The sequence below is a fragment of the Lissotriton helveticus genome, chromosome 7, assembly GCF_964261635.1.
Source record: "Lissotriton helveticus chromosome 7, aLisHel1.1, whole genome shotgun sequence".
In the NCBI taxonomy this organism is placed as follows: Eukaryota; Metazoa; Chordata; class Amphibia; order Caudata; family Salamandridae; genus Lissotriton; species Lissotriton helveticus.
This window is the reverse complement of record NC_136068.1, coordinates 573777469-573802452: the sequence shown is the minus strand read 5'-3', so window position 1 is coordinate 573802452 and position 24984 is coordinate 573777469. Positions and strand designations below refer to the sequence as shown.

General features: G+C 44.9%; 1 protein-coding gene across 8 annotated transcripts in view; it reads left to right on the top strand.

Annotated features, from left to right (window-relative positions):
• Positions 1-24984, top strand: part of LOC144768773 (uncharacterized) — a 9320023-nt gene that overhangs the window by 9012264 nt on the left and 282775 nt on the right. For all 8 annotated transcript variants that reach the window (XM_078652700.1, XM_078652694.1, XM_078652695.1 and 5 more), the window contains one exon: positions 3155-3309. In XM_078652700.1, coding sequence (XP_078508826.1) covers positions 3155-3309 — 155 coding nt within the window. The remainder of the gene's footprint in view (positions 1-3154; positions 3310-24984) is intronic.

Below are 24984 nucleotides of genomic sequence, written 5' to 3'. Positions count from 1 at the left end.
CCCGCTTTCTAAATCCCCCAACCCCTTGTTAAAGTGATTGGGGCAGTCAAAAGTCCAGAGACAATAAAAACTGATTCTGTTTTAATTTTGCAGCTGTGTTTTGACTTTTGACAGAAAGTACTGTGCCTAACTGGTCTGCCCAACCTTATGTACTCTCAGACTGTTGCTGGCATATGCACTTAAAATGACTCTTTTTGTTTCATGTCTCCTCCTTCACTTCCTGACATCTCTTCTAGTGCATCCCTCCCTTCATTACATCTATTTCTCTTTTTTCTCCACCTCTCTTATGACGTCATCTCCCTCTACCACTGTCTTATCTTACCTTTACCGCTCTACCACTGTCTTTTCTTACCTTTACCGCTCTACCACTGTCTATTCTTACCTTTACCGCTCTACCACGGTCTTATCTTACCTTTATCGCTTTACCATTGCCTTTTCTTCCTTTTACCGCTCTACCACTGTCTTTTCTTACCTTTACCGCTCTACCACTGTCTTTTCTTACCTTTAACGCTCTACCACTGTCTATTCTTACCTTTACCGCTCTACCACGGTCTTATCTTACCTTTATCGCTCTACCATTGCCTTTTCTTCTTTTTACCGCTCTACCACTGTCTTTTCTTACCTTTACCTCTCTACCACTGTCTTATCTTACCTTTACCGCTCTACCACTGTCTTTACCTCTCTACCACTGTCTTTTCTTACCTTTACCCCACTACTACTGTCTTTTCTTACCTTTACCTCTCTATCTATCTACTCCTCCTCTATACCTCAACTATCTCTCTGCAATTCACTGCTGTTTCCTTCTGATCTCCCCTGTATCTCTCCTCCATCTGCTTTACTTTGCTTTCAATCCATTTCTCTGTTTATTTCACCTCCCTACCTCTCTCTCCATCTCCCTATAGCCCATCGTTGTTTCCCTCCCATAGCCATGCCTCTGCTTTATCACTCTGTACCTCACATCTCTCGTACTACCTCATCTCTCTCTCAGTAACAAATCACTCAATATAAATCGCCATTCATTTGCTACCTTATCTCCCTATCTCACCTCTCTGTCTTTCTACCTGTTCCCTCTACCTCGTCTCTCTCAATTCGCTAATTCAACATGTGCTATTTTGCTCCCTGTTCTCTGATTCCACCTCTTGCTCTTCATGCATCTCACTACCTTGGTTCTCACTTTTTCGCCACTCTTCTCTTTACCTCGCGACTCTCTACTTGCCTCTCTCTCTCTCTTCCTCTCCCTCTCTATCCCCCTCACTGCTCTTTCTCTACCTGATCACAATCTCTGTACTTTGTATCTTTTTTTTCTCTACACCTTTTCTCTCTTCTAGTTGTTACCCCTCTTTGCCTTTCTATCTGCCTCAGTCCCCAAATAACTGGTCTCTGTTTCTATGCTTCTTATTTCCACAGCTCTACCTCACTACTCTCTTGCTACCTTGCATCCCTCTATACTTCGCTCACTGCCTCATTGTTGTGCCTTTCCAGATCCAGCTCTTACTGGCCCTACCTCTCATTGAGCCATCTCTTTTTCCACCGTACCCCTCTCTCTCTACCTCACCCCTCTGGGTATACAACTCCTCAGCTTCGCTTTACATTTACATTTCCTTTTTTCATCTTACTATCTCTCTATCTCACTCTAAACTTGACCTATCCCTCAACCTCAGCCTCTACCTATTTCTTCCTTTATTTACCTCTCTGTGTCTTTATATTTTTTCGGTCTAAGTCACCTTTTTCTCTTTACCTTAAGTTCTTCCCTACCACATATACCTCTCTACCTCATCTCTATGGCTACCCCTCTTCTCCCTCTGCTTCCCTTTTCAGTTTCACTTTTTATTTGTACACCGTTCTCTTTTCCTTACTCCTCTTTGCACCATTTCTCCTACTGAGCACTGTCGGAGGTCACTAGCTAAACAAAGAAGGATACAAAGAGAAAAAGAATGAAGTGGACCCAGGGGAAAGAATTAAAGAGAAATGTATCAAAGTTTGTTTTATGAAAATTCTCAGCATCAGAGCAGTTGTTTGATTTTCAGTGTCGCAGCAAGAGTGACTATGGTTAAGGGAATTTTTTAGTGATTATGAATAATCAGCTATTACATTAGTCCGCTAAGCCTTCATCGAGTCACCCTTAACATGTCTTTCCTACAATGGGAGGAATGGTTTGGTTAGAGAGTGAATTCCACATGAAATATATTGCCTACAAAACAACTATCCCCATATTTATCAAGGTGTTGCGTTGCCCTTGCGCTACTCAAGGAGGCACAAGGGTGACACAAAACCTAAGTGAGATTCATCAAGTAACACAAGGCCACCTTGTGCGGCCCTTCATGGCTTGATAAATCTAGAGTAACCCAAAGCAGCACAAATCACTGCCCAACATTACTCGGCAGCAGGGAGTCATTCCGATAGTGGAGTGTCCATGGGCAGAGTGTGGGTGTACACCCATGGATTTTGGCACATTCCCAGATTTTCCATAGTGGTAGACCTTGGAATGTGTCAAAATGCTACGCCTCCCCAGATGAAGCGTAACAACGAGAAATATATTTATCTCTCCTCATATTTTCCTCTGCAGCACACATAGAGGAAAGTGACTCTCAGGTTTGCTTTTGTGCAGGGTGGTGTCCCTTCCTGCACAAAAACAATCCTGCGCACAATGCAGGCACCCTTGCACCAGTGGCGGCCGGCACAGATAAGAGTGGCGGATGGGGTGGCGGGCCAGGGCCATGCGGGGTGGATGGTGGTGAAAGTTGACAGACGACGGGCTAGGTAATATATATATATATATAGATATATATATATATATATATATATATATATTTAAAACACTTACCTTATGCCCGCCGCATCGCCGACTTGAAGATGCAGCGAGCGCAAGTTAAGTGGTATTTATCTCTGATGCAACAATACTTGGGATCATGCTTATGCAAGATGCAGAGAAAAAACTTGAACAAATGCAATATTACCATGAAGCAACTGGTTAGTTCCAGTTATATATTCACCGGTTCCCTGAAATGTGTGTGACTTCCAAGTCTTCTTTAAAACCTCGAATATAAGGGGCCATTGAGAGTTTTCATATAGTTCAAGTGTAATTTTTTAGAGTTGTCTATTATTGGTCAGTTCGTATTCATGATACCAGTGTCTTGTTTTTAATATTTTACAGCGTGTCCCTGATCCGCCTCTTTAAGTGCGTGGTGCTGCTTTTGGTGTTTTTTCATGTCAGTGCACTTCTGTTTATATACACTGCGTGCCCTGATTTTTGTCACATTGATTCCTGGTTGAGTTTTATTCCAATGTTCTCCGAATCAGTCAAGCCAGGTAATTATATATTAATTGTACATAATGTTGTCAAATAACTCCATACTTAGATGTTAAGTAGGACTGTTGCATTCGAGACTGTATGATAACAAAGTGTATTTGTCGTAATATCCTTTGACATAAACAGTGTGCTGTAAATATAATATACAAAACTATCAATCATGTATACAGAAATCTATACCCACTGGGATATTTAAGACAAAATATGTATATGGGACTATCATCAAAGAAGCACAAAGTTTAACTACAAGTATTAGTATTTGAGAATCAGGATTTTAACTCTGGCTGTGTGTTGTCAACTTGATAAGCAGATTTCTAAAACATGCCCATTAGCCTTAACTCAAATAGTTATGCAAGAGCGCTCTCAATAACAAAATGTTTAAGCCTATATGTGCGTGCATTGCTCAAATGATGACTACAAGAGCCTGTTGAGGTCGGGGCTCAAGGTCGGAGAAATGGAGGTGGATTGAATTGTCAAAAAGAGTCCGACCCGCCTGCGTCAGACACCACAGTAAAAGGTAAGAACGGCTCAACCGAGAAAAAGGCGCAGCAGAGCAAGGGCATACGAACAGACACGGGTCTGTTCGTGACAGACTTTGAAAAGCAGACGCTGAGGTATGGCATCAATTATGGCAGCAAGATAACTGTGGCCAATTTTGTGCACTTATATAGTGAGAATAACTGATCATAGAGCCTGCAATTTCCCCGGGAAAAAACACTTTGGAAAACGGAATTGCGAACTGAATCACAGCCTTGAAATAACTTCCTAGTGCATTATGGACTTTGGAGTATTCCAGGACTGCAAAGTGACGTCAAAGTCTTGGATAAAGGGGGCATCATCAAGTTGGTGCTGTTGTTTCTTCTTGTTTTTTGATGCTTCGAACTATCCGCACTGTTTCCCGGTTTTTTTCCCCTCTGGCACTTAAACTTATTATGTCTGCCTTGGTGATCTCCCGGCTAGACTATGCCAATGCCCTATACAACGGCATTCCGGCGTATAGTCTACGCAAACTCCAGCTTGTACAGAACCAAGCGGCCCTGCTGGTGTATGGCCTTCCTCGCTTCCACCATTCTACACCACTGCTGAAGGCACTGCACTGGTTGCCTGTCCGGCAACGATCCCTTTTTAAGACTGGGTGCATGGCTTTCCAGGCACGGCAGGGAACGGCCCCTGCTTTTATTTCTTCCCTTCCAACTAATTATGTCCCCGTCAGACACCTTCGTTCGTCCGATCGGTCCCTTTTGCAGGTCCCTCGGTATACTAGGAAAAAATGGGGAGGATCCAACTTTTCCACCTTGGCTCCTGTATTCTGGAACTCCCTGCCTGACCATCTCCGAGCGATAAAACAATACTCCCTCTTTCGCAAGGGCCTGAAAACCTTCCTGTTTGCTCAGGCCTTTCCACACTAATGATCCTCTCCTCGTCTGCTCTGCATGCCGCCAAAAGCGCCAAGAAACCGTTATGGTGTATGATGCGCTATATAAACTTTTTTAATTCAAATTCAAATTCATCATCAAGGTCACGCCCTCAAACTATCATATGACTCACCTGTGACCAAGGCTTCACGCAAGCTGAAACGCGTTAGGACTTACCTGCTGCCACACTGTTGTATTTGTGTTTAAAGCTCCTGTTTCAAAGTCTGGTGTACGGAGCTCTTCTTTTGTTTTCACAAGGGAGGATCTTTTGGATATATATATATGTGTGTCAGCCCGGGCTGAGACAGATTCGTGGGCTGGCGACGGTCTAATTGCAGCCGCACCGAGTTTTTTTGTTGTGTTTTCACCCCTTCTTAGAGCCGCTCTTCCTACTGCCGGAAGAATTAGCCCCCGAAATCTTTTTCAGCCCCCCTCAAAATTTGCCTCTAGTTGCCCGCCAGTATATATATATATAAATATATATATATATATATATGGAGGTGAAATCACTGACAAGATACTTGGATGTAGGCAGAGTGCCACGGGGATTGAGAGTCCTGGTCGCACCGACATATGAAGACCCGGACCCCCTGATGCTACAAATGTGGGCAGAAAATAGTGCCAAATCATCCGAAAATATGTTGAAAATACTCACACAATTTGCGGCCAGTGACAGAGATAAAATAATCACACGCATAGAAGCAATTTTGAAAGAATTAGACTCAAAAGAAAATAAAGAGGAAATTACTGAAAAAATTAAAGAAATTATATCCAGAGTAGAAAAACATGAAAACGAAATCAAGGAAAGAAAAGCAATCAAATTCCAGCGAGATCGCAATGACTATATCAATGGTAGGATATACACATTTGCGCGGAAATTCGACCAGATAAGACGGGAAACGCCAGATGCGACTCGTAAAAACCAAGATGGTAGAATTGAACAAAGCGAGCCTGAAATAAGTTCTGAATACGACACTGACAATGAGAGCACCATAAGTGCAGAAAGGTCGGGCCCTGCACCAACTCCAGCACAAGAATTAATTTTTTTACGCACACAGCGCCTCAGAACACTACGTCCCCGGATGCCACAGAACCGAGGAGAGGAATTTGGAAAGAAAAAACAAAACCAAAACCAACAACCAAAAGCCGGAGGAGAAAAAACAGGAGATGGGGAAAAACAGGTGCAAAGACAGGACAAACCCAAATACAGAAGAAACAGGCGCCGATAATGGAGACAGTAAGAGATAACACAGTAATCAATCTAACAAATATGGAGCTATCTCAACAAGAACTTGATATTTTATCTCTGGGACTGACTTTTTGCAGCAACACTAACTTTGACTACACACAGACTCGAATTGATTTATTTTTATATGTTCGTAAGTTAAAACTGCAAAAGTATTTTTCCAATACAAGCCAAAGTACCGCTGAAATACAAACGTATAATGACCCTGATCTAATGCTCAATGTAGAACACATGGAAATGTTACAAAATTTAATAGATTTAGAACAATCCAATGAAATGGTAAATGAAGAAATCACACCCAGTGGGGCAGCCAGGAGTGCAGATATCGACATTTGGCAGTCAGTCAAAACAGGATTCAAACCTAAATCCATTTTCCTACCAATGATGCCTAAAGATGGACTTGACCTCTTTGCTGAATATGTAATAAGGGATCTTAAGGAACTTTCTGTGAAAAGTACAAAACAAAATCATCAAGACAATCTAGATCACAACAGAAAATACAATGCTCTGATGGAAAAAATCAAATCAAGATCTGACATAGTGGTAAGGTGGTCCGACAAGGGAGGAAACATAGTCCTTTGGCCTTTGGAAATGTATAACAATGAAGCATTGTGTCAATTACAAGACAGAGAATGTTATTCACGAATTAGCCCGACACATCTAATAGGAATCCAAGAAAAATACCATACGGAGCTATACAAATGGAAAGGAAAAGGACTACTAAGTAAAAAAGAATTTGAGTTCCTGAAAAATGATTACCCAGTGACTGCACAAATGTACCTAATTCCTAAGATCCACAAAAACGATAAAACACCACCAGGAAGGCCGATTATATCGGCAATAGGTAGCCTATTTGGAAATACAAGCATTTTCATAGATCATTTTCTACAACCTGAAGTCCGAAAACTACCAGCATACATAAAAGACACGGGAGATTTCTTGACCAAAGTATATGATGTTAAGTGGAAAAAAGACTATCTATTTCTAACATTGGATGTCCAATCGTTATACACGAGTATTAGACACAAAGATGGCCTAAATGCCATAAAACACTTTTTGGGGAAAAGACCAATAACGCTGTTTGAGCACACCAAAATGCTTTTGGAGATGACTGAATGGTGTTTGACAAATAATACGTTCATTTTTGACAGACTGTTTTACCAACAGGTGCAAGGATCGGCCATGGGTACTTGCTTCTCTCCCAGCTATGCGAATCTACACATGGGCTGGTGGGAGGAGCAAGTACTTATGAAAGTGTACCAAGACATTATGACCAAAAATGTAATTATCTATAAACGATATATAGATGACATTTTCATTTTGTGGGAGGGCAGTGTGGAAAGTGCATTGTTGTTTACGGAAAAGCTGAATGAAAATGCTATAAATTTGAAATTTACCTGCAACACAAGTAGGGAAAACATTCAATTCCTGGATGTAGAACTTTTCATTCAAAACAGCAAAATACAAACACGCACATACCGCAAACCAACTGCTGGAAACTCGATCCTTCATGCTAATAGCTTCCACCCCACACCATTAAAACAGTCAATTCCCTACGCTGAATGTCTTAGGATGACACGCAACTGTAGCACCAAAGAAGGACTATCTGATGCCAAACAAAATCTCTTTACGAGACTTAAGAGAAGGGGATATTCTGAGAAAACATGTAACATTGCTGAAGCCAAATGCAGTACCAAAAACAGACACGACCTACTGTTCCCTCAGGCAACAGAAGGTGAGACAGCCACACAACAAAGACAACCTCCCAGACTAATCACGGGGTAAAATCGCCACCATGCTAACCTTCGAAAGATTCTGAGAAGGCACTGGCCGTTAATCCACAATGACACAACAATAGGAAACCTAATGGGTAACTACCCGTTAGTTTCATTTAGGAAGGCCAAATCCATGCGGGCAGAATTAGTGTGCAATGCCCCGGTTGTCAAAAAGAAGAAAAACTGGCTACAGTCCCAAACCGGCTTCAAGAAATGCAGTAAGTGCAAGGCATGCACCCACGGTGTCAACACAACCAGTGTAGTGACTCCGTTCAGAAGAAAACCTCTTACCATCAGAGAACAGTTTACTTGCAAGACAGAATTCGCGGTATATGTACTCACCTGCGAATGCGGTAAACGGTATGTAGGATCAACCATTCACCAAGCACACGTTAGAATCCTACAGCACTTGCGAGCCATCACCAATAAAGACCAAACCTACCCAGTAGCGCGTCACATTCACGAAGCGCATGGTGGAGACTCATCAGGTCTAACATACTTTGTCATTGACAATATCCCTAAAAAAGTGAGAGGCGGGAATCGTAAATTGGCCTTACGTCGAATGGAATCAAGATACATTATTCTCTTAAATTCCAAGATCCCGTCAGGGCTGAACGCAGATGAAGCCCTTACAGTCCACATCTAGCTGCCTTAGGTCTCATCCCCGAGTACCCAGTAAAAACATCCACCATCCAGCACGTTCATCAAACTCAAATCACTACTTGTCGGAAATGGGCACCGCATTACACTAAAAACAATGAGGCCAACCTACACGTAGCCAACCCTCCGCTTCCTAATCATCCGTTTTACCCGCTACACACCGCCAGGTAACACTCCACTAGAGTATACACATAGCCATAACACACGTACTCACCGGCACCACGCCACGGTCAGGAACACAGGTTTCCGACAGATACAGTTAACGTGTGTGAGGGCTCCGCACATCAGGAAGCAAACCAGTTCTGACTGCGAGGTTACCATGGTTATACAGACAACAACAGTTCGTAGCCAATCAGGGACTTACAACCATCTCAGCAAAGCAAAATTAACGTATCAGGACTCAAGACACGGTTTTTGGGCTGAAATGGGAGGGATAAATTGGATGACCCAGAATTGCGGAGTTTGTTAGCATACTTTATGCAGCCTCGATTTAAGAACAACTTTTATATACATCCTTGTACAGAACATGTAATGCAATTTTTAAATATTTTGAACATGACGCAATGTTTTAAAATATCGTACGAGTTGTTAAACAGTGAAGATACAAGACGGCCATGTAACTAATGTGCTGAGTCAAGATAACTGTGACGTCACTCGCCAGGATGTAATTGAATCACCTTAGCAACCGAATAATGCTAATTAAGTGTGTGATTTGTTGGCCCCTGACATTGAATGTATATATAAGTGCACCTAGAGATGGTCAGATGTTAGTGAGCAAGGCGGGAGTGAGCCGCCGAAACGCGTCTGAGCAGAAGCTGATACTGAAAATAAACGCTTGAATTTTGATACACGGAGTCAGCGCCTTCTTTGATGGAAAGTTTGGTATGGTGAAAATATATATATATATATATTCACTGAAAAAACCATAGGTTATAGACCATATATAGTTAGGAATTAGCATTTAAAAAACCTTATTTTACTCACACAAAACCATTGAAATTCCATATATAGTTAGTTGCACTAACTATATATCGCGCACCCGCAATCCACTGCTGATCATGTCACATATTACATCATTCATGACATGGTCAGTGACATCACTGATGACATCACTGATGACATCTCAAATGACATCACTGATGACATCACTGATGACAACATCCAGTGACTGTATGTTTCTGTAAAGTTAAAATATGTCTTACATATTGAAGAATGAGTGGATGTATAAGTGTCTGGATGAAGGATTTAGTAGGTGCGTGACTGACTGTATGAGTGAGTGATTAAATGTGTCTCACTGAAAGCATGGGTTAGTGACTAAACTGTCTTAATTTGTGCATCATTATGTCTGTTGTTCTGTAAACTGCTGCATGTGTTGATCATTAGCTATACGAGAGGCTATATGTGTTATTAATTGGTTGCCCAAGTATTTCTATGGGAGATTGAGTTTGTGTGGGGGTGGCTGGAAGGTGTATGACTCTATGCATAGATGTGTGAGCAGTTTATTCACTAGGTGTATGAGTTCAAGAGTGCATGTGGAAACAGCTACATGGGCAGTTGACTGTGTGCATGAGTGTATTGATGAGTGAATGGATATCTCAATGCTACATGTCATAGTAAGTACATATGTAAAACACAGTACATGTGAGAGTTGGCATACATAAATAACTGTGCATGAGAGCCACTGAATGAGTGAGTGGTTGTATCGATCATTGTGAACTTGTATCAGGGATTGTATAAGAGAGTAAATATGTGTTAGTATATGTTTCAATAAGTAAGGTGTGTTTAACTGTATAGTTGAAGAAATGGAGGTGAGATTGTTTCTTTGCATGACTGACTGGGTGTGTGAGTAACTCCATGGATGAGTGGCAGTGTGTGAGTGTCTGTATACACTGAGTGTATCTAAGGTTATATTAGAGTCTGAAGAGGTTTATCGTATTAGCACAAGAATGATGTCAAATGAGATGTCATCAGTGATGTCATCAGTGATGTCATTTGAGATGTCATCAGTGATGTCATCAGTGATGTCACTGACCATGTCATGAATGATGTAATATGTGACATGATCAGCAGTGGATTGCGGGTGCGCGATATATAGTTAGTGCAACTAACTATATATGGAATTTCAATGGTTTTGTGTGAGTAAAATAAGGTTTTTTAAATGCTAATTCCTAACTATATATGGTCTATAACCTATGGTTTTTTCAGTGAATTTTCAAGGTTTTGTAAATGCTAATTCCTAACTATATATGGTCTATAACCTATGGTTTTTTCAGTGAATTTCAATGGTTTTTTAATAGCAAATATCATAAGCTGTCGAATGTCAAGTACGTGGTAAGTGAAAACATTTTCGTGTTTATGCACACTGATCTGCTTTGAATGGTGCCCCCCCCCTCATTTCTATTAGGAGTACTCTCTCTTTGCAGATAGTGAAAGGTAGTTAACGCAGGCCTTTGCCCCCGTTGTAATCCGTCGTGCCTGCTTCTCTCTCCATTTGATTGATTGTTATCCAAGTATTTACTGTTTTAGAATTAGTTCTCTTTGGTTCATTCTCTATTTACAAACAAACACAGAGTCGCAATACTCTGTTTAGTCTTTGCAGATAACGAAAAATCGTGTAAAAAAAAAGAAAAGGAATCGAGCAAAATCAGTAGGCCACTAATGGGATCTCTTTTTGACCTCGCTAAAATAGAAACATTAGGAACAACCCCTCATGACAAATACAAAACTAGTGAGATGAACTGAACTCCACACAATGATGGCTGCAAAACAGCTCGGCTCCGCCACCCACCCCGCCCAAAATAACGATAAAGAACGGCTGCCATGATTGGTTGCGGAATGACCACGACGGAGCTACGAAATGGTGCTGCTCTCATGCTAACCCCAGCTTCAGTCTGAAACATCCAGAAACACTGTAGACTACCAATTCGATCAGTTCCGGTAGCGCCCCAATGTAACCCGTAGAGAAGAACTAGCCCTCCCCTCTTTGACTGATGGTTCTTGTTGCCTGTCCCTTCTGTTGTCATTTAACAGAACTATTTAGCCTGCTGAAAGGGGTTGTGTTCCGACCGCTGGTTGGTGGAGACATTTTGACTATATTCTGTACCTGCGTTGTCGCGTAATGCGTCATATGACGCGCCGCGTTAGCGCATCCGGAAGTCATCCGGGGCGCGCAGCGTGTAACGTAAGCATAACAAGTCATGTGACTTGTTAATAAAACTTTTCATTGGTTCATTTTACTTTTCTTATTGTAATGATGAAAGGCTTGGTCATATGACCTAAAAATTACGCTTTTCATTACTTCCGAACATTATTTTTTCTTAAATATATGTTATAATGTTCCAGGCTAATGTACTTTCCCGGAAATTTTACAACTGTCCTGCAAGTAAAATATATTCTTTTTTCGAGAAAAAGAGCGTTTCTTCGTCCCATGACGGAGCCGTTGAGCAAAAGAGGGTCGACCTGCTGTCTTAGTCGCCGATACGCCTGAATATGAGATTCTTATCGATCACTTTATGTTGCAGGAATAGAAAACACAACAGCCCTTGACCATTTATCTTTACTGCGTTCCTTCGTATTATACCTTTTACCCTTCATGTAATTGGTCTGCTTTATTTCACTTGCCTTTTAATGATTCTAAAACAGTCACTATTATTAAAAACTTTACCAATGTATATACTACTACCATGTTTTCTTTTAAAAACCTTTATTGTGAAAATTTCATTATACAAATACGAGCCTATAACCACGTGGGCCTGCCACGGAGCAAACTGTAATCGTATATGATGAATAGACATTTACACTGTAGAGGAACGTAACGGGCGGGCCATTAGGTTGCAAGAACTAAGGTGTCTAACAGTTACGGAATCGGTGGACGTACATTTTATAATTAAAATACGACAGGGCCAGTTACAATAAAATTATCTAGATATACATTTGCGGGCAAGTACCATGGGTGACGTTAATTCGAACTTTCAACAGTACAGTAATCAATAACACATCAGAACTTAATATCAATAGGGATGTCGAAATATTCAATCAATTCTCGTCCCCGCCCGCCATGTGCTTCAAAACTGCATACGTATCTCGTGATTTCAAGGTTCTGCAACCAGTACACAACAAGGAGTTACGAGTCCCATTTATTCCGGCGCCATTTTGGGCGAGGACGGGCAGGTCCAGGATATAGTCAAAATGTCTCTACCAACCATCGACTATGATGATGTTCATATGCTGTATTTATTAGAGTAACACTCATCTGTCCACATGAAATTAATTTGCCACAATCTAAACATGTCATTTTAATCTTTCCAAAGTTCTTCTAAATATTTGGGACCGTTTCCCTTGCCTCTGAAGCTCTCAGTGCCACTTCTTTGATGAATGTACTAGCAGGTCAGGGGTTCTCCTCCAAATCTCTCTTTTATGCAGCACTATAATTAATTGGTGCCACCTCTCCATATGACGATGCATGGTATAGTTACCACAACTATATTTTTTTCGGTTCCTCTGGAGAGTTCATCGTGGCAGATGAAGCGTGTAACGTACCGGGCATTTACCTTTTTTTGCATGTACAGGAAAGGAAAAAAAAATCGAGCGTCCGAGTTCTAAGGTGTCCCAGGGCCATTTTAGTGGACCAGGCCCAAATCCAAAGAACAGGCCGCCATTTTGAGAGTCCTCTTGCAGCCGCCTGTCGCTGTAGCATCAAGAGCAGCCGAAACTCAGCTGAATGGCAACTGAAACGGTAAAGGGGCGCCCCACTACAGCAGACGAGCCTCCACCTAGGAAGGCCCATTCACGCCGGCTCCTCCCCCTTCGGGCACCCCACGCCGTTATTCGGAGCAGTATTGTAGGATGACCACACCAGTGCGGCAACTTGCTAGACATCACCTCGGTGGTAACCGAATCTCAACGCCTTGTGGTGTCTTCTATTCAAAAAACATTGTTATGCTGCCTTCGACCTATTCGCCGCAAGTGCGCACACAACTCAACTGCATAGCTTGCTAGACACCACCTCGGTGCCATCCGGATCTTGGAATGTCAGCACCTTTTGGTGTCTTCTCTTCAGAAAATATTGTTGCGCTGCCTTTGGCCCCATTCGCACATCAGTCCGCTACTGACGCCGTCTCACAGGCTAATGGGGCGCCCCACGCCGACTTTCAGCATTGTAGAATGACCACACCAGTACAGCAACTTGCTAGACATCACCTCGGTGCCATCCGGATCTCGGCGCCCCACTGCAGATGAAGTGCCTCTCAACTATGAAACCACCACGGTGACATCCGGATCTTGGCGCGTTGTGCTGCCTTTGGCCTATTCGCACATCGGTCCGCTACTGACGCCATCTCACAGGCTAATGGGGCGACCCACGCCGAGTTTCAGCATTGTAGGATGACCACACCAGTACAGCAACTTGCTAGACATCACCTCGGTGCCATCCGAATCTTGGCATCTCAACGCCTAGTGGTATCTTCCATACAAAAAATATTGTTACGCTGCCTTTGGCCCCATTCGCACATCAGTCCGCAACTTAGACATCACCTCGGTGCCATCCGGATCTTGGCATCTCAGCGCCTTGTGGTGTCAGTCAGAAAATATTGTTGCGCTGCCTTTGGCCCCATTCGCACATCGGTCCGCTACTGACGCCATCTCACAGGCCAACGGGGCGCCCCACGCCGACTTTCAACATTGTAGGATGGCCACAGAAGTGCGACAACTTACTAGACACCACCTCGGTGCCATCCGGATCTTGGCGCGTTGTGCTGCCTTCGGCCTATTCGCACATCGGTCCGCTACTGACGCAAACTCACAGGCCAACGGGGCGCCCCACGCCGACTTTCAGCATTGTAGGATGGCCACACCAGTGCACCTTACTAGACACCACCTCGGTGCCATCCGGATCTTGGCGCGTTGTGCTGCCTTCGGCCTATTCACACATCGGTCCGCTACTGACGCCATCTCACAGGCCAACGGGGCGCCCCACGCCGACTTTCAGCATTGTTGGATGGCCACACCAGTGCGGCAACTTACTAGACACCACCTCGGTGCCATCCGGATCTTGGCGCGTTGTGCTGCCTTCGGCCTATTCGCACATCGGTCCGCTACTGACGCAAACTCACAGGCCAACGGGGCACCCCACGCCGACTTTCAGCATTGTAGGATGGCCACACCAGTGCTGCAACTTGCTGGACACCACCTCGGTGCCATCCGGATCTTGGCGCGTTGTATTGCCTTCGGCCTATTCGCACATCGGTCCGCTACTGACGCCGCCTCACGTGCCAACGTATTTTCTCCGCATTTTATACCCTATGCCGCATAACAGGTCATGTGACTTGTTTATAAAACTTTTCATTGGTTCATTTTACTTTTGGTTTCCTAATGATGGAAGGCTTGATCATATGACCTAAAAACAACACTTTTCATTGGATGAAAACTTTTTTTTTTCCCAAACGATGAAAGCCCCACCTTGTTTCTGGATGTTTCAGACTAAACTGGCGTCAGCATGAGAGCACCACCATCTCGTAGCTCCGTCGTGGTCATTCCGCGAGCAATCATGGCAGCCGCTCCCCACCAGAAGCCTGCAGGAGTCGGAGCCCCCAAAACTTTTGATGAATTCTCAAGGCGGAGGGGACGCTTTCGAGAATGGGGTCCAAGACCTAGCAGACAAGCGTCCGATTTCCAAGGTGTCCCAGGGCCATTTCAGTGGACCAGGCCCAAAAAGGAAAGAGCCTGCCGCCATTTTGAGAGTCCTGTGACAGCCGCCTATCGCTGCACCGCAAGAGTGGGCGCAACTCAGCTGAATTGCGGCTTTTGACACAGTGGACCAAAAACGGACGGAATGGCAACTGAAACGGTAAAGGAGCGCCCCACTACAACAGATGACACTCCACCTGGAGAGGCCCGTTCACGCCGCCTCCCCCGGGGCGCCCCACGCCGTTATTCGGAGCAGCATTGTAGGATACCAAAACCAGTGCGGCAACTTACTGGACATCACCTTGGTGCCATCGTTCTGCTGCCTTGGAACTATTCGCACAACAGTTTGCTACTGATGACCCACCCCCCGCGACGCCCCACGCCGTTATTTGCTGGGTGGCAACTTACTAGACATCACTTTCGTGTCATCTAGATTTCGGCGCGTTCTGCTGCCTTGGAACTATTCGCACAACAGTTTGCTACTGATGACCCACCCCCCGCGACGCCCCACGCCGGAAATCTGGACGTTGTGCTGCGTTGGGACTATTCGCACAGCCGACCGCTACTTCGTTGTTTTTCCCTAAAAATGTTTATATGTTATTACTATTTTTGTTTTCTTGTATATATTTATAAATTATTAAAGTTTTATAATCTTACTACTTTGTCGGAGTGCTATATATTTTTAATGTGACACATAATTGTAAAAACTTTGATGTACAAAGAGTCATCCCTGGAATCTTCCGCTTCACGCTCGGTCCCCTCCCCAATCACAATACAGGATGGTTTTCAGATAATAGCAACGCTTCTGCTGTGACGGATCTCATCGAGTGTGGGCCTTGATCTACTATAACTCCTTTGAAGAGGGGTGATTCTTTACAGCTGTGGCCATAAACTACATCTGCAGGGCTAGCTGATAGCCTAGGACCGGCCTGGACAATCGGACACAGAGGAAAAGGAGTGTCAGAGGGTGCGGTAGTGAATAGGGCGAAAGGGAGGTGTCGGGCGGGCACAGGGTGTGATTCTCAGGGAAGAGCAGCGCAGATGGGGGGAGGTTTATTACCCATGCATAAGACAGAGAGCGGGGGTGACCACTGCCTGGGTGAGATGCTTGCGAGGGTGGGGAGCCATGCTAAGGATCGACAGCGTGCACAGAGTGGGTCTGGTCAAGGCATCTAAAATGGCTGCCGTGCACGACAAAAGTGTGGCATTTGAAAAAAGACAAGATGGCGCAGACAATGTTTTTCAACACTTCCTGATTTCCTTCGAATCGAACGTTAACAGACGTTGGGGCATATTACCAAAGTTAAGCGATATTTATCCCTAACGATGCATTGCAAAGATTTTTTTACCGTCAGAAATTATCGCAGATAAACCTTGCTATTATCAAGGTTTATCGCAAATACGATAAAAAACGACCGCAATGCATTAATATCGCTGAAAACTCAGCGATATTCATGCATTACCGAGCTAATGCTCTTAGCCATGTTATCCACCTCCCATTGGATAACATGGCTAAGAACTGCTCAGGGCAGCTGTTACTTTTTGGAGATATTCGCGCTTATCTCGAATATTTCCAAAAGTTGATAATAGGAGATAGCGATGTTAGCGACTGTTTCCAGTCGCTAACATCTTGGCATGCCCACTTTGCATGTCATTAGTGATAAATATCACTCACATGCAAAGTGGGGCCCAAGATGGTCGCTATCTCCTACTAGCCGTCGCTAACTGGTGTTAGCAACAGCTAGGTAATACAGATATAATTTTATCTCCGCGAAGCGGAGCGCTGTTACAGATATATATCTTGTTTTTGAACGTTAATTTCTCAAAATGCACTGAAGCACATATATTGAGACCTAGCAAAGGCACATCGGGCTACCAGTCCCTAATATTTTACCAAGTTTCGTGCAAATCCATTCAGCCGTTCGATTATTATTATTATTTTTTTTTTTTGCCCCGCGGGGCCCTTTTAAAACCTCCACATCAAACCTAGGGGGTCAGCGAGGATCTACTATGCCCCCTTATGGTCATTTGCCCCTTCGCTTTGGCCTCCTCTTGTCTCTCGATCCTACCGAGAGACAAGATGGCGGCCGCTACGTACTGTTTGGAATGTTTACAGACACCGGAGAGCCAATCAGCTTCGCTTCGCAAAGCTCCGTAACGCGAAAAGTACGCGAAGCGGTGCGCTGTTACAGATATATATCTTTTTTGAACGTTAATTTCTCAAAATCCACTGAAGCACATATATTGAGACCTAGCAAAGGCACATCGGGCTACCAGTCCCTACAATTTTGCCAAGTTTCGTGCAAATCCATTCAGCCGTTCGGGCTAAAAGTGAGGCCAACCGCCCTATGGAAAACTCAATGTTAAAAAACACGTTTTGGGACCCCCCTTTTTTCTCGACCCCCCCTGGACGAACCCCCCCCCCCCCAATTTTCAGGGGCTGCTCAGAAACAAAATGTGCCATTTTCCTGAAAATTTCAGCCAATTCCGTTCACAAACGCCAAAGTTATTAGACATAGAATTTTCAAAAAACCCATAGAGAAAAAATCCTAACTATATATACCTACTGGCGACCGCCAGTAGGTAATATATATATATATATATATATACCTATATTCACTGAAAAAAACATAGGTATCAGATATGTTATAGTTTGGAATTAGCATTTATAAAACCTTAGAAATTCACTGAGAAAAACATAGGTTTCAGGGCTTTTATAGTTAGCTGGACATTTTACTCGTACAAAACCATTGAAATTCCTCTGGTATAGTTAGTTCTGCTAACTATAACTCACGTGCCCGCAATCCACTGCTGATGATGTCACATATTACATCATTCATGACATGGTCAGTGACATCACTGATGACATCACTGATGACATCTCAAATGACATCACTGATGACATCATTCATGTGACAAGCAAATACACCTCATCATACACTAGTATAACCTTTCATCACTCACTGTAAAATACTGAGTACCATAGTTGTATGTATTTTTTTATACTGATTTTCTACAGTTAAACTTTAACTGTTTATTTTTACATGTTTTATTTTTTAAATTACATTATATATTTTTAATATAAATGGAAATAAAAATGTTTTTTAAAATATTGAAACTGAAATATTGTTTTTTTGTTGAATGTATAAGTGCAGAACTATAAGTGTGTTGGTTAGTTAGGGGACTGCATGCATAGTGGATATGGGTTTGAAGCAGTCCATGTGCTAAGGCCTGGCTCAGTGCATGAGTACTTGGGTACTGACTGAATGATTAGAGTACTGCAAGGAGAGTGCCTGGGTGAATTTATAAGTGGTTGGGTTTTGGCGCAGTCAATGGATTAGTACATGGTGCTGAATGGGTCACTAGAGGAGTGCAAGAGGAGTGACAGGGTATTTGCTGGAAGTGTTTGGACACTGACTGGGAAATTGAAGGTGTGAAAGACAAGTGTGTAGGTGGTTAGAGAACTGCATGCATAGTAGATAGGGGTTTGAAGCAGTCCATGTGCTAAGGCCTGGCTCACAGCATGAATACTTAGGTACTGACTGAATGGTTAGAGTACTGCAGGAGAGTGCCTGGGTGAATTTATAAGTGTTTGGGTTTTGGTGCAGTGAATGGATTAGTACATGATGGTGAATGGGTCCCTAGAGGAGTGCAAGGGGAGTGACAGGGTGTTTTCTGGAAGTGTATGAATACTAACTGGGGAATTCAAGGTGTGAAAGACAAGTGTTTAGGTGGTTAGAGGACTGCATGCATAGTAAATACTTACACAGTGGTGACGGGAGGGGATGGGGCCTGAGGCGACGTGTGAAAACACGTCCTATGGTGCGTATTAAGTTGGGGTAATAATTCCCCTTCAATCCTGAGAGCCCCAGGGGGCCAACAAGCCCACCAGGTGCTTCCAGTAAGCGCCACTCAGCTGTTTTCAGAGAGGTGACCCAGGCAGTGACCTTTTTACACCTCTCTGCAACGCAGCTCTGTGGCGCTTACTGGAGGTACCTTGTGGGCTAGTTTGCTAGTTGGACCCAAGGGACACTAAGGATTCAAGGGGACTAAATCTCCCAAATTAAAAAGGCCACAGGGCACGTTTATACAGTGGTGAAGGGAGGGGATGGGGCGCTAGGTGACGTGTGAAAACACGCACTGTGGCGAATTTTAAGTTGGGGACATAATTTCTCTTCAATCCTGAGGGCCCATGGGGACTAACTAGCCCACCAAGTGCTTCCAGTAAGTGCCACTGCGATGTGCTTCAGACAGGTGGCCAGGCCGTGCCCCTTTTTACACCTCTCTGCAACGCAACTCTGTGGCGCATACTGGAGGTACCTAATGGGCTACTTGGACCCTAGGGACACTCAGGATTCAAGGGGACCTAATCTTCCAAATTAAAATGGACACAGGGTGCGTTTACACAGTGGTGAAGGGAGGGGATGGTGTAGGAAAGTGGCTCTATATATACTGGACCAAAGAAAGGTACAGTGTGTATAGAGTCCCCAGTCACCAGAGGTTTGGCAGCGGTTACAGTTAGATATAACCTTACTCTCTAAAGTGGTAGCTTGGTCGAGCAGTAAGGCATTATCCGAGGACAGTGTAAAGCATTTGTTGTACACACTTAGTCAGCAAATTGTATCACACACTCAAGAACTGAACTCTATGCCAATTGTTTTGTATCAAAAGATATAGTTTTATTTTAGAACCAACAAGGTATCAAAATATACTTTCTCAGAATGAGTTACTTTAGTTAAATACTTTTCAAATAGGCAATAGACTTTTTGAATGCAATAGTTACAGTTTGTTGCAATAGGCAACACAATTTCAAACACAATGCAACATTGAGCTCAATGGGAATTTCCGGTTAAATGCAATTAGTTACTTTGTAGATTACTTTTCTAACTACAGGACTGGATCCTAGATTCAGTCCTGGGACATAAGCTGTAAACAGTTAAGTAAAAGCGTTTAGGTTACAGAAGTGATTTTTAAGGAATATGTGGCGCAGAAAAGAAGGAGCGCAGGAGACAGAGGTTTGAGTTATGCAAAAGGTTCTTTATTTTCTCTTTGGAGGGGGTTTTCTAAATAAACTGTAGATGGGAAAACAAACAGAAAACACAAAAGTTCTTCTTTCTCGATTTGGAGAGTCTGGGGTAATGTAGGATGCCTTGTTCTTCTGCTTCCTGATCCTCGTCCGGCGATTCCAATTGTCCGTGACTCAGGTGACAGGGGAGGGGGAGATGGGAAAGGGGATAGAACAAAAAGAGGAAATGTATTTAAATCCAAAAGATAAGAGAAAACCGGGAAGGCGGAGTGAAGGATCAACAGAACACCCGATCATCACCAGTGATACTTTAAGGACGCTTGGCGCTATGGAGAGATTTGGGTTCTTAAAGGTAAACTCATCTATGGTGGCTAGGCGGGCGATCCGCCCCACCCTCCCGTCCTCCGTGTCTCCCAAGCGGCCCCCAACTGGCTCCGTACCTTTGTAAGCCACAAACCTCCGGGCCGTGGCAGGCTTCAGCGTGGTGCCGGAGGGGGTCCGGCTCCCTCTTTCTTGTAATCCGGTTCTCGGGTGCTTCCTTCTGTGGGTCGTATCGCTCCGCTTCCCTTTCAGGATCCGCAGGGCTCCGAAGTCCTCCAAGGCCAGGCGCGATGAGAAACGTCCTTACTTCAGGCTCCACCGGTGCGGGCGGTTGACTCCAGGACGAGCACGCCAACTCCTCGGTCTCTTCCTTTTTCAAGGAGAAAACATCAGCTGACCAGGTCACATGATCGACACTGGAGGCCGGGGAAGCTGATGTCTTAAAGGGATACGACTCTTCAACTGTGGGAGTCTGTGAACAGAGGAGGGGACAGGGTGGTACGCAAGGCGGCAACTGATCATCGGTGGGAAAGGGGTCAGCAGACTGTACTTCGTCACAGAATATTATTGTATTTTAAAAGTTGAAACTTTTTCAGTTGGAATTTCCAATGTTATCCTATGGAAGGAAATTCAATTTGCAGGTAAAGTATGTTCACGTTACTTTTTTAATCCAGAGCTGGACTCCTAGGTTCAGCACTGGGACCTCTATCTAAAACAGGCAAGTAATTACATTTTCATCGTTGGCGCGTTTTTTAGAGAATATTTGTACGTTTCAAAAATCGGCAGACACTTTTTCAGCAAAAAGCAGGCAATGATATCCTATGGAAGGAAATTCAAATTACTGGTAAGTACGGTTAGAATTACTTTTCAGGATCAGTACTGGGCTCAAAGATGCAGCACTGAGGTCTTTCCCGAGAACAGGTGAGTAAATCGGAATTCGTAGTTCTGCTGATTTAAGAGGAATATTTGTAAGTCTCAAAAATCGGCACTTAGAAACTTTTTCAGCAAAAAGCAGGCAATGATATTCTATGGAAGGAAATTCAAGTTACTGGTAAGTACGGTTAGAATTACTTTTCAGGATCAGTACTGTGCTCAAAGATGCAGCACTGAAATCACTCCTGATAATAGTTGAGTAAATCGGAATTCGTGGTTCGGCTGATTTTAGATCAATATTTTAAAGTTCCAAAACTCCACACTTAGAAGAATTTCCAAGTGAAACCAGTCAATGTTAGCCTATGGAAGGAAATTGAAGTTACTGGTAAGTACGGTTAGAATTACTTTTCAGGATCAGTACTGGGCTCAAAGATGCATCACTGAGGTCTCTCCTGATAACAGGTGAGTAAATCAGAATTCGTAGTTCGGCTGATTTTAGAGGAATATTTGTATATTTCAAAAATTGACACTTAGAAACTTTCTCAGCAAAAAGCAGGCAATGCTATCCTATGGAAGGAAATTCAAGTTACTGGTAAGTACGGTTAGAATTACTTTCAGGATCAGTACTTGGTTTAAAGAGGCAGCACTGAGGTTTCTCCTGATAACAGGTGAGTAAATCAGAATTCGTAGTTTGGCTGATTTTACTTTCGTCCAGTATATATACAGCCACTTTCCTACACCTTCCCCTCCCTTCACCACTGTGCAAACACGCCCTGTGGCGCTTTTAAGTTGGGGAAATAATTCCCCTTCAATCCTGAGGGTCCAATTAGCCAACTAGGTACCTCCAGTAAGCGCCACAGAGCTGCATAGCAGAGAGATGTAAAAAGGGTCACGGCCTAGACCACCTCTCTGCAACACAGTCCAGTGGCGCTTACTGGAAGCACCTGGTGGGCTAGATGGCCACCAGGGTCCCTCAGGATTAAAGGGGAATTATTTCCCCAAGTTAAAATGCCCCACAGGGCGTATTTGCACATGTCACCTCAGGCCCCACACCCTCCCTTCACCACTGTGTAAACGCTACCTGTAGCCGTTTTAAGTTGTCTGATTAAGTCCCCTTGAATCCTGAAGGTCCCTAGGGTCCAACTAGCCCACTAGGTACCTCCAGTAAGCCCCACATAGCAGCGTTTCAGAGACGTATAAAAAGTGGCACGGCCTTGACCACCTCTCTGCAACGCAGCGCAATGGTGCTTACTGGAAGCACCCGGTGGGCTACTTAGCACCCCGGAGCCCTAATGATTGAAGGGGACTTTTTTCCCCAACTTAAAACGGGCCACAGGACATGTTTGCACACGTCACCTCAGCCCCGTCCCTTTGCTTCACCACTGTGTAAACACGCCCTGTGATCGTTTTAATTTGGGAGATTAAGTTCATTTGAATCCTGAAGGTCCCTAGGGTCCAACTAGCCCACTAGGTACCTCTAGTAAGCGCCACAGAGCTGTGTTGCAGAGAGGTGTAAAAAGTGGCAATGGCCTGGACCACGTCTATGCAACGCAGCACAGTGGCACTTACTGGAAGCACCTGGTGGGCTAGTTAGCCCCCAGGGGCCCTCAGGATTGAAGGGGAATGATTTCCCCAACTTAAAACGTGCCAAAGGGCTTGTTTGCACACGTCACCTCAGTTCCCGTCCCCTGCCTTCCCCACTGTGTAAACACGCCCTGTGAGCGTTTTAAGTTGGGAGATTAAGTCCCCTTGAATCCTGAGGGTCCTTAGGGGCAAATTATCCCACTAGGTATCTTCAGTAAGCGCCATTGCAGAGAGGTGTAAAAAGGGGCATGGCCGGCACCACCTCTCTGCAACGCAGCGCAGTGGCGCTTACTGGAAGCACCTGGTGGGCTAGTTGGCCCCCAGGGTCCCTCAGGATTGAAGGGTAATTTTTTCCCCAACTTAAAACGCGCTACAGGGCATGTTTGCACATGTCACCTCAGGCCCCGCCCCCTCCCTTCACCACTGTGTAAACGCGCCCTGTGGCTGTTTTAAGTTGTCTGATTAAGTCCCCTTGAATCCTGAGGGTCCCTAGCCCACTAGGTGCCTCCAATAAGTGCCACAGACTTGCGTTGCAGAGAGGTGTAAAAAGGGGTGTGGCCTCTGAACACCTGTCTGCAACGCAGCTCCCTGGCGCATACTGGAGATACCTGTTGGGCTATTTGGCCCGCAGGGAACCTCAGTATTGAAAGAGAATTAATTCCCCAACTTAAAACGCGCCGCGGGCACGTTTACACAATGGTGAAGGAAGGGGGCTTGGCCTGAGGTGACATGTCTGCACACACGCCCTGTGGCACGTTTTAAGTTAGAGAATTAATTCCTCCTCAATCCTGTGGTTCCCTGGGGGCCAACTAGCCTACCAGGTACCTCCAGTATGCGCCAGGGGGCTGCGTTGCAGAGAGGTGTTCAGAGGCCACGCCCCTTTTAACAACACTCTGCAACGCTGCTCCGTGGTGGTTACTGGAGGTACCTGGTGGGCTAGTTGGACCCCAGGGACCCTCAAGATTGACGAGGAATTAATTCCCCAACTTAAACCGTGCCACAGGGTGTATTTGCACACATGTGAACTCAGGCCCCCCCTCCTTTCACCACTGTTCAAATGCGCCCTGTTGCGCGTTTTAAGTTGGGAGATTAACTCCCCTTGAATACTGAGGGTCCCTGGGGTGCAACTAGCCCACCAGCGACCTCTAGTAAGCTCCACAGAGCTGCGTTGCAGAGAGGTGTAAAAAGGGGCATGGCCTCAAAACCCCTCTCTGCAACGCAACACCCTGGCGCATACTGGAGGTTCCTGGTGAGCTAGTTGGCCCCCAGGGACCCCCAGTATTCAAGGGGAATTTGTTCCCCCTCTGCAATCACGCCAGGGGGCGGGTTTGCAGAGTGCTGCAAGAAGGGGGCGTGGCCTCCGGCGCAATGCCGGTCTTTTTCTTTTTTTTTTGTTTTAAGAAGGGGGGGCTGTGTGGCCCCCCCTTCTTCTCCTAATATTTTGGCCTTAGGGACCCCAGGGCCTGTCCCCCAATTTTTTTTTAATCCAAAAATTTCGTAGGGGGCCACGTGGCCCCCTCCCCAGGCCTTAATCAGCCCCGGGGACCCCATACCCCGGGGCATGGCCTTTTTTTCTAAAATTCTTTTGGGGGTGGGCCGGGTGGCACCCCTCCCGGGCCACTTGTAGCCCCGGGGACCCCATCCCCCGGGGATGGCCCTCTCTGTTGGGGACCGTGGGCGGGTCCCCGATCCCCCCACAGTCCCAGCCGGCTCCCCGGATCCTTCTGGAGCCGGCATTGCTTTTCCACATGAGGAGCTGCTAAGGTGCAGCTCCCCGTGTGCAAAAGCAATTTGGTTTGAGTTTTGAAAGAGAGAGCAGGTTTCCCTACTCTCTCTTTCAAAATTCAAACCAAGTGAGGTGGCGGTCCCCGAGGCGTGTGGGGGGGTTTGAGCCCCCCCACAAAGGTTTGTTTTTTTTAAACCCTGGGGGGTGGTGGTCACTGGAGCTGCTGGGGGGCAGTGTGCCCCCAGCAATCAAAATTTAATCGAGCCCCGGGGAGGCGGTCCATGGGGCTACCTGTGGCCATGAGCCCGCCGCCATTCTTTTCTGAAAGCCCCAGAGTGTGGGGGTCCCCGGGCTGGGGGGCCTG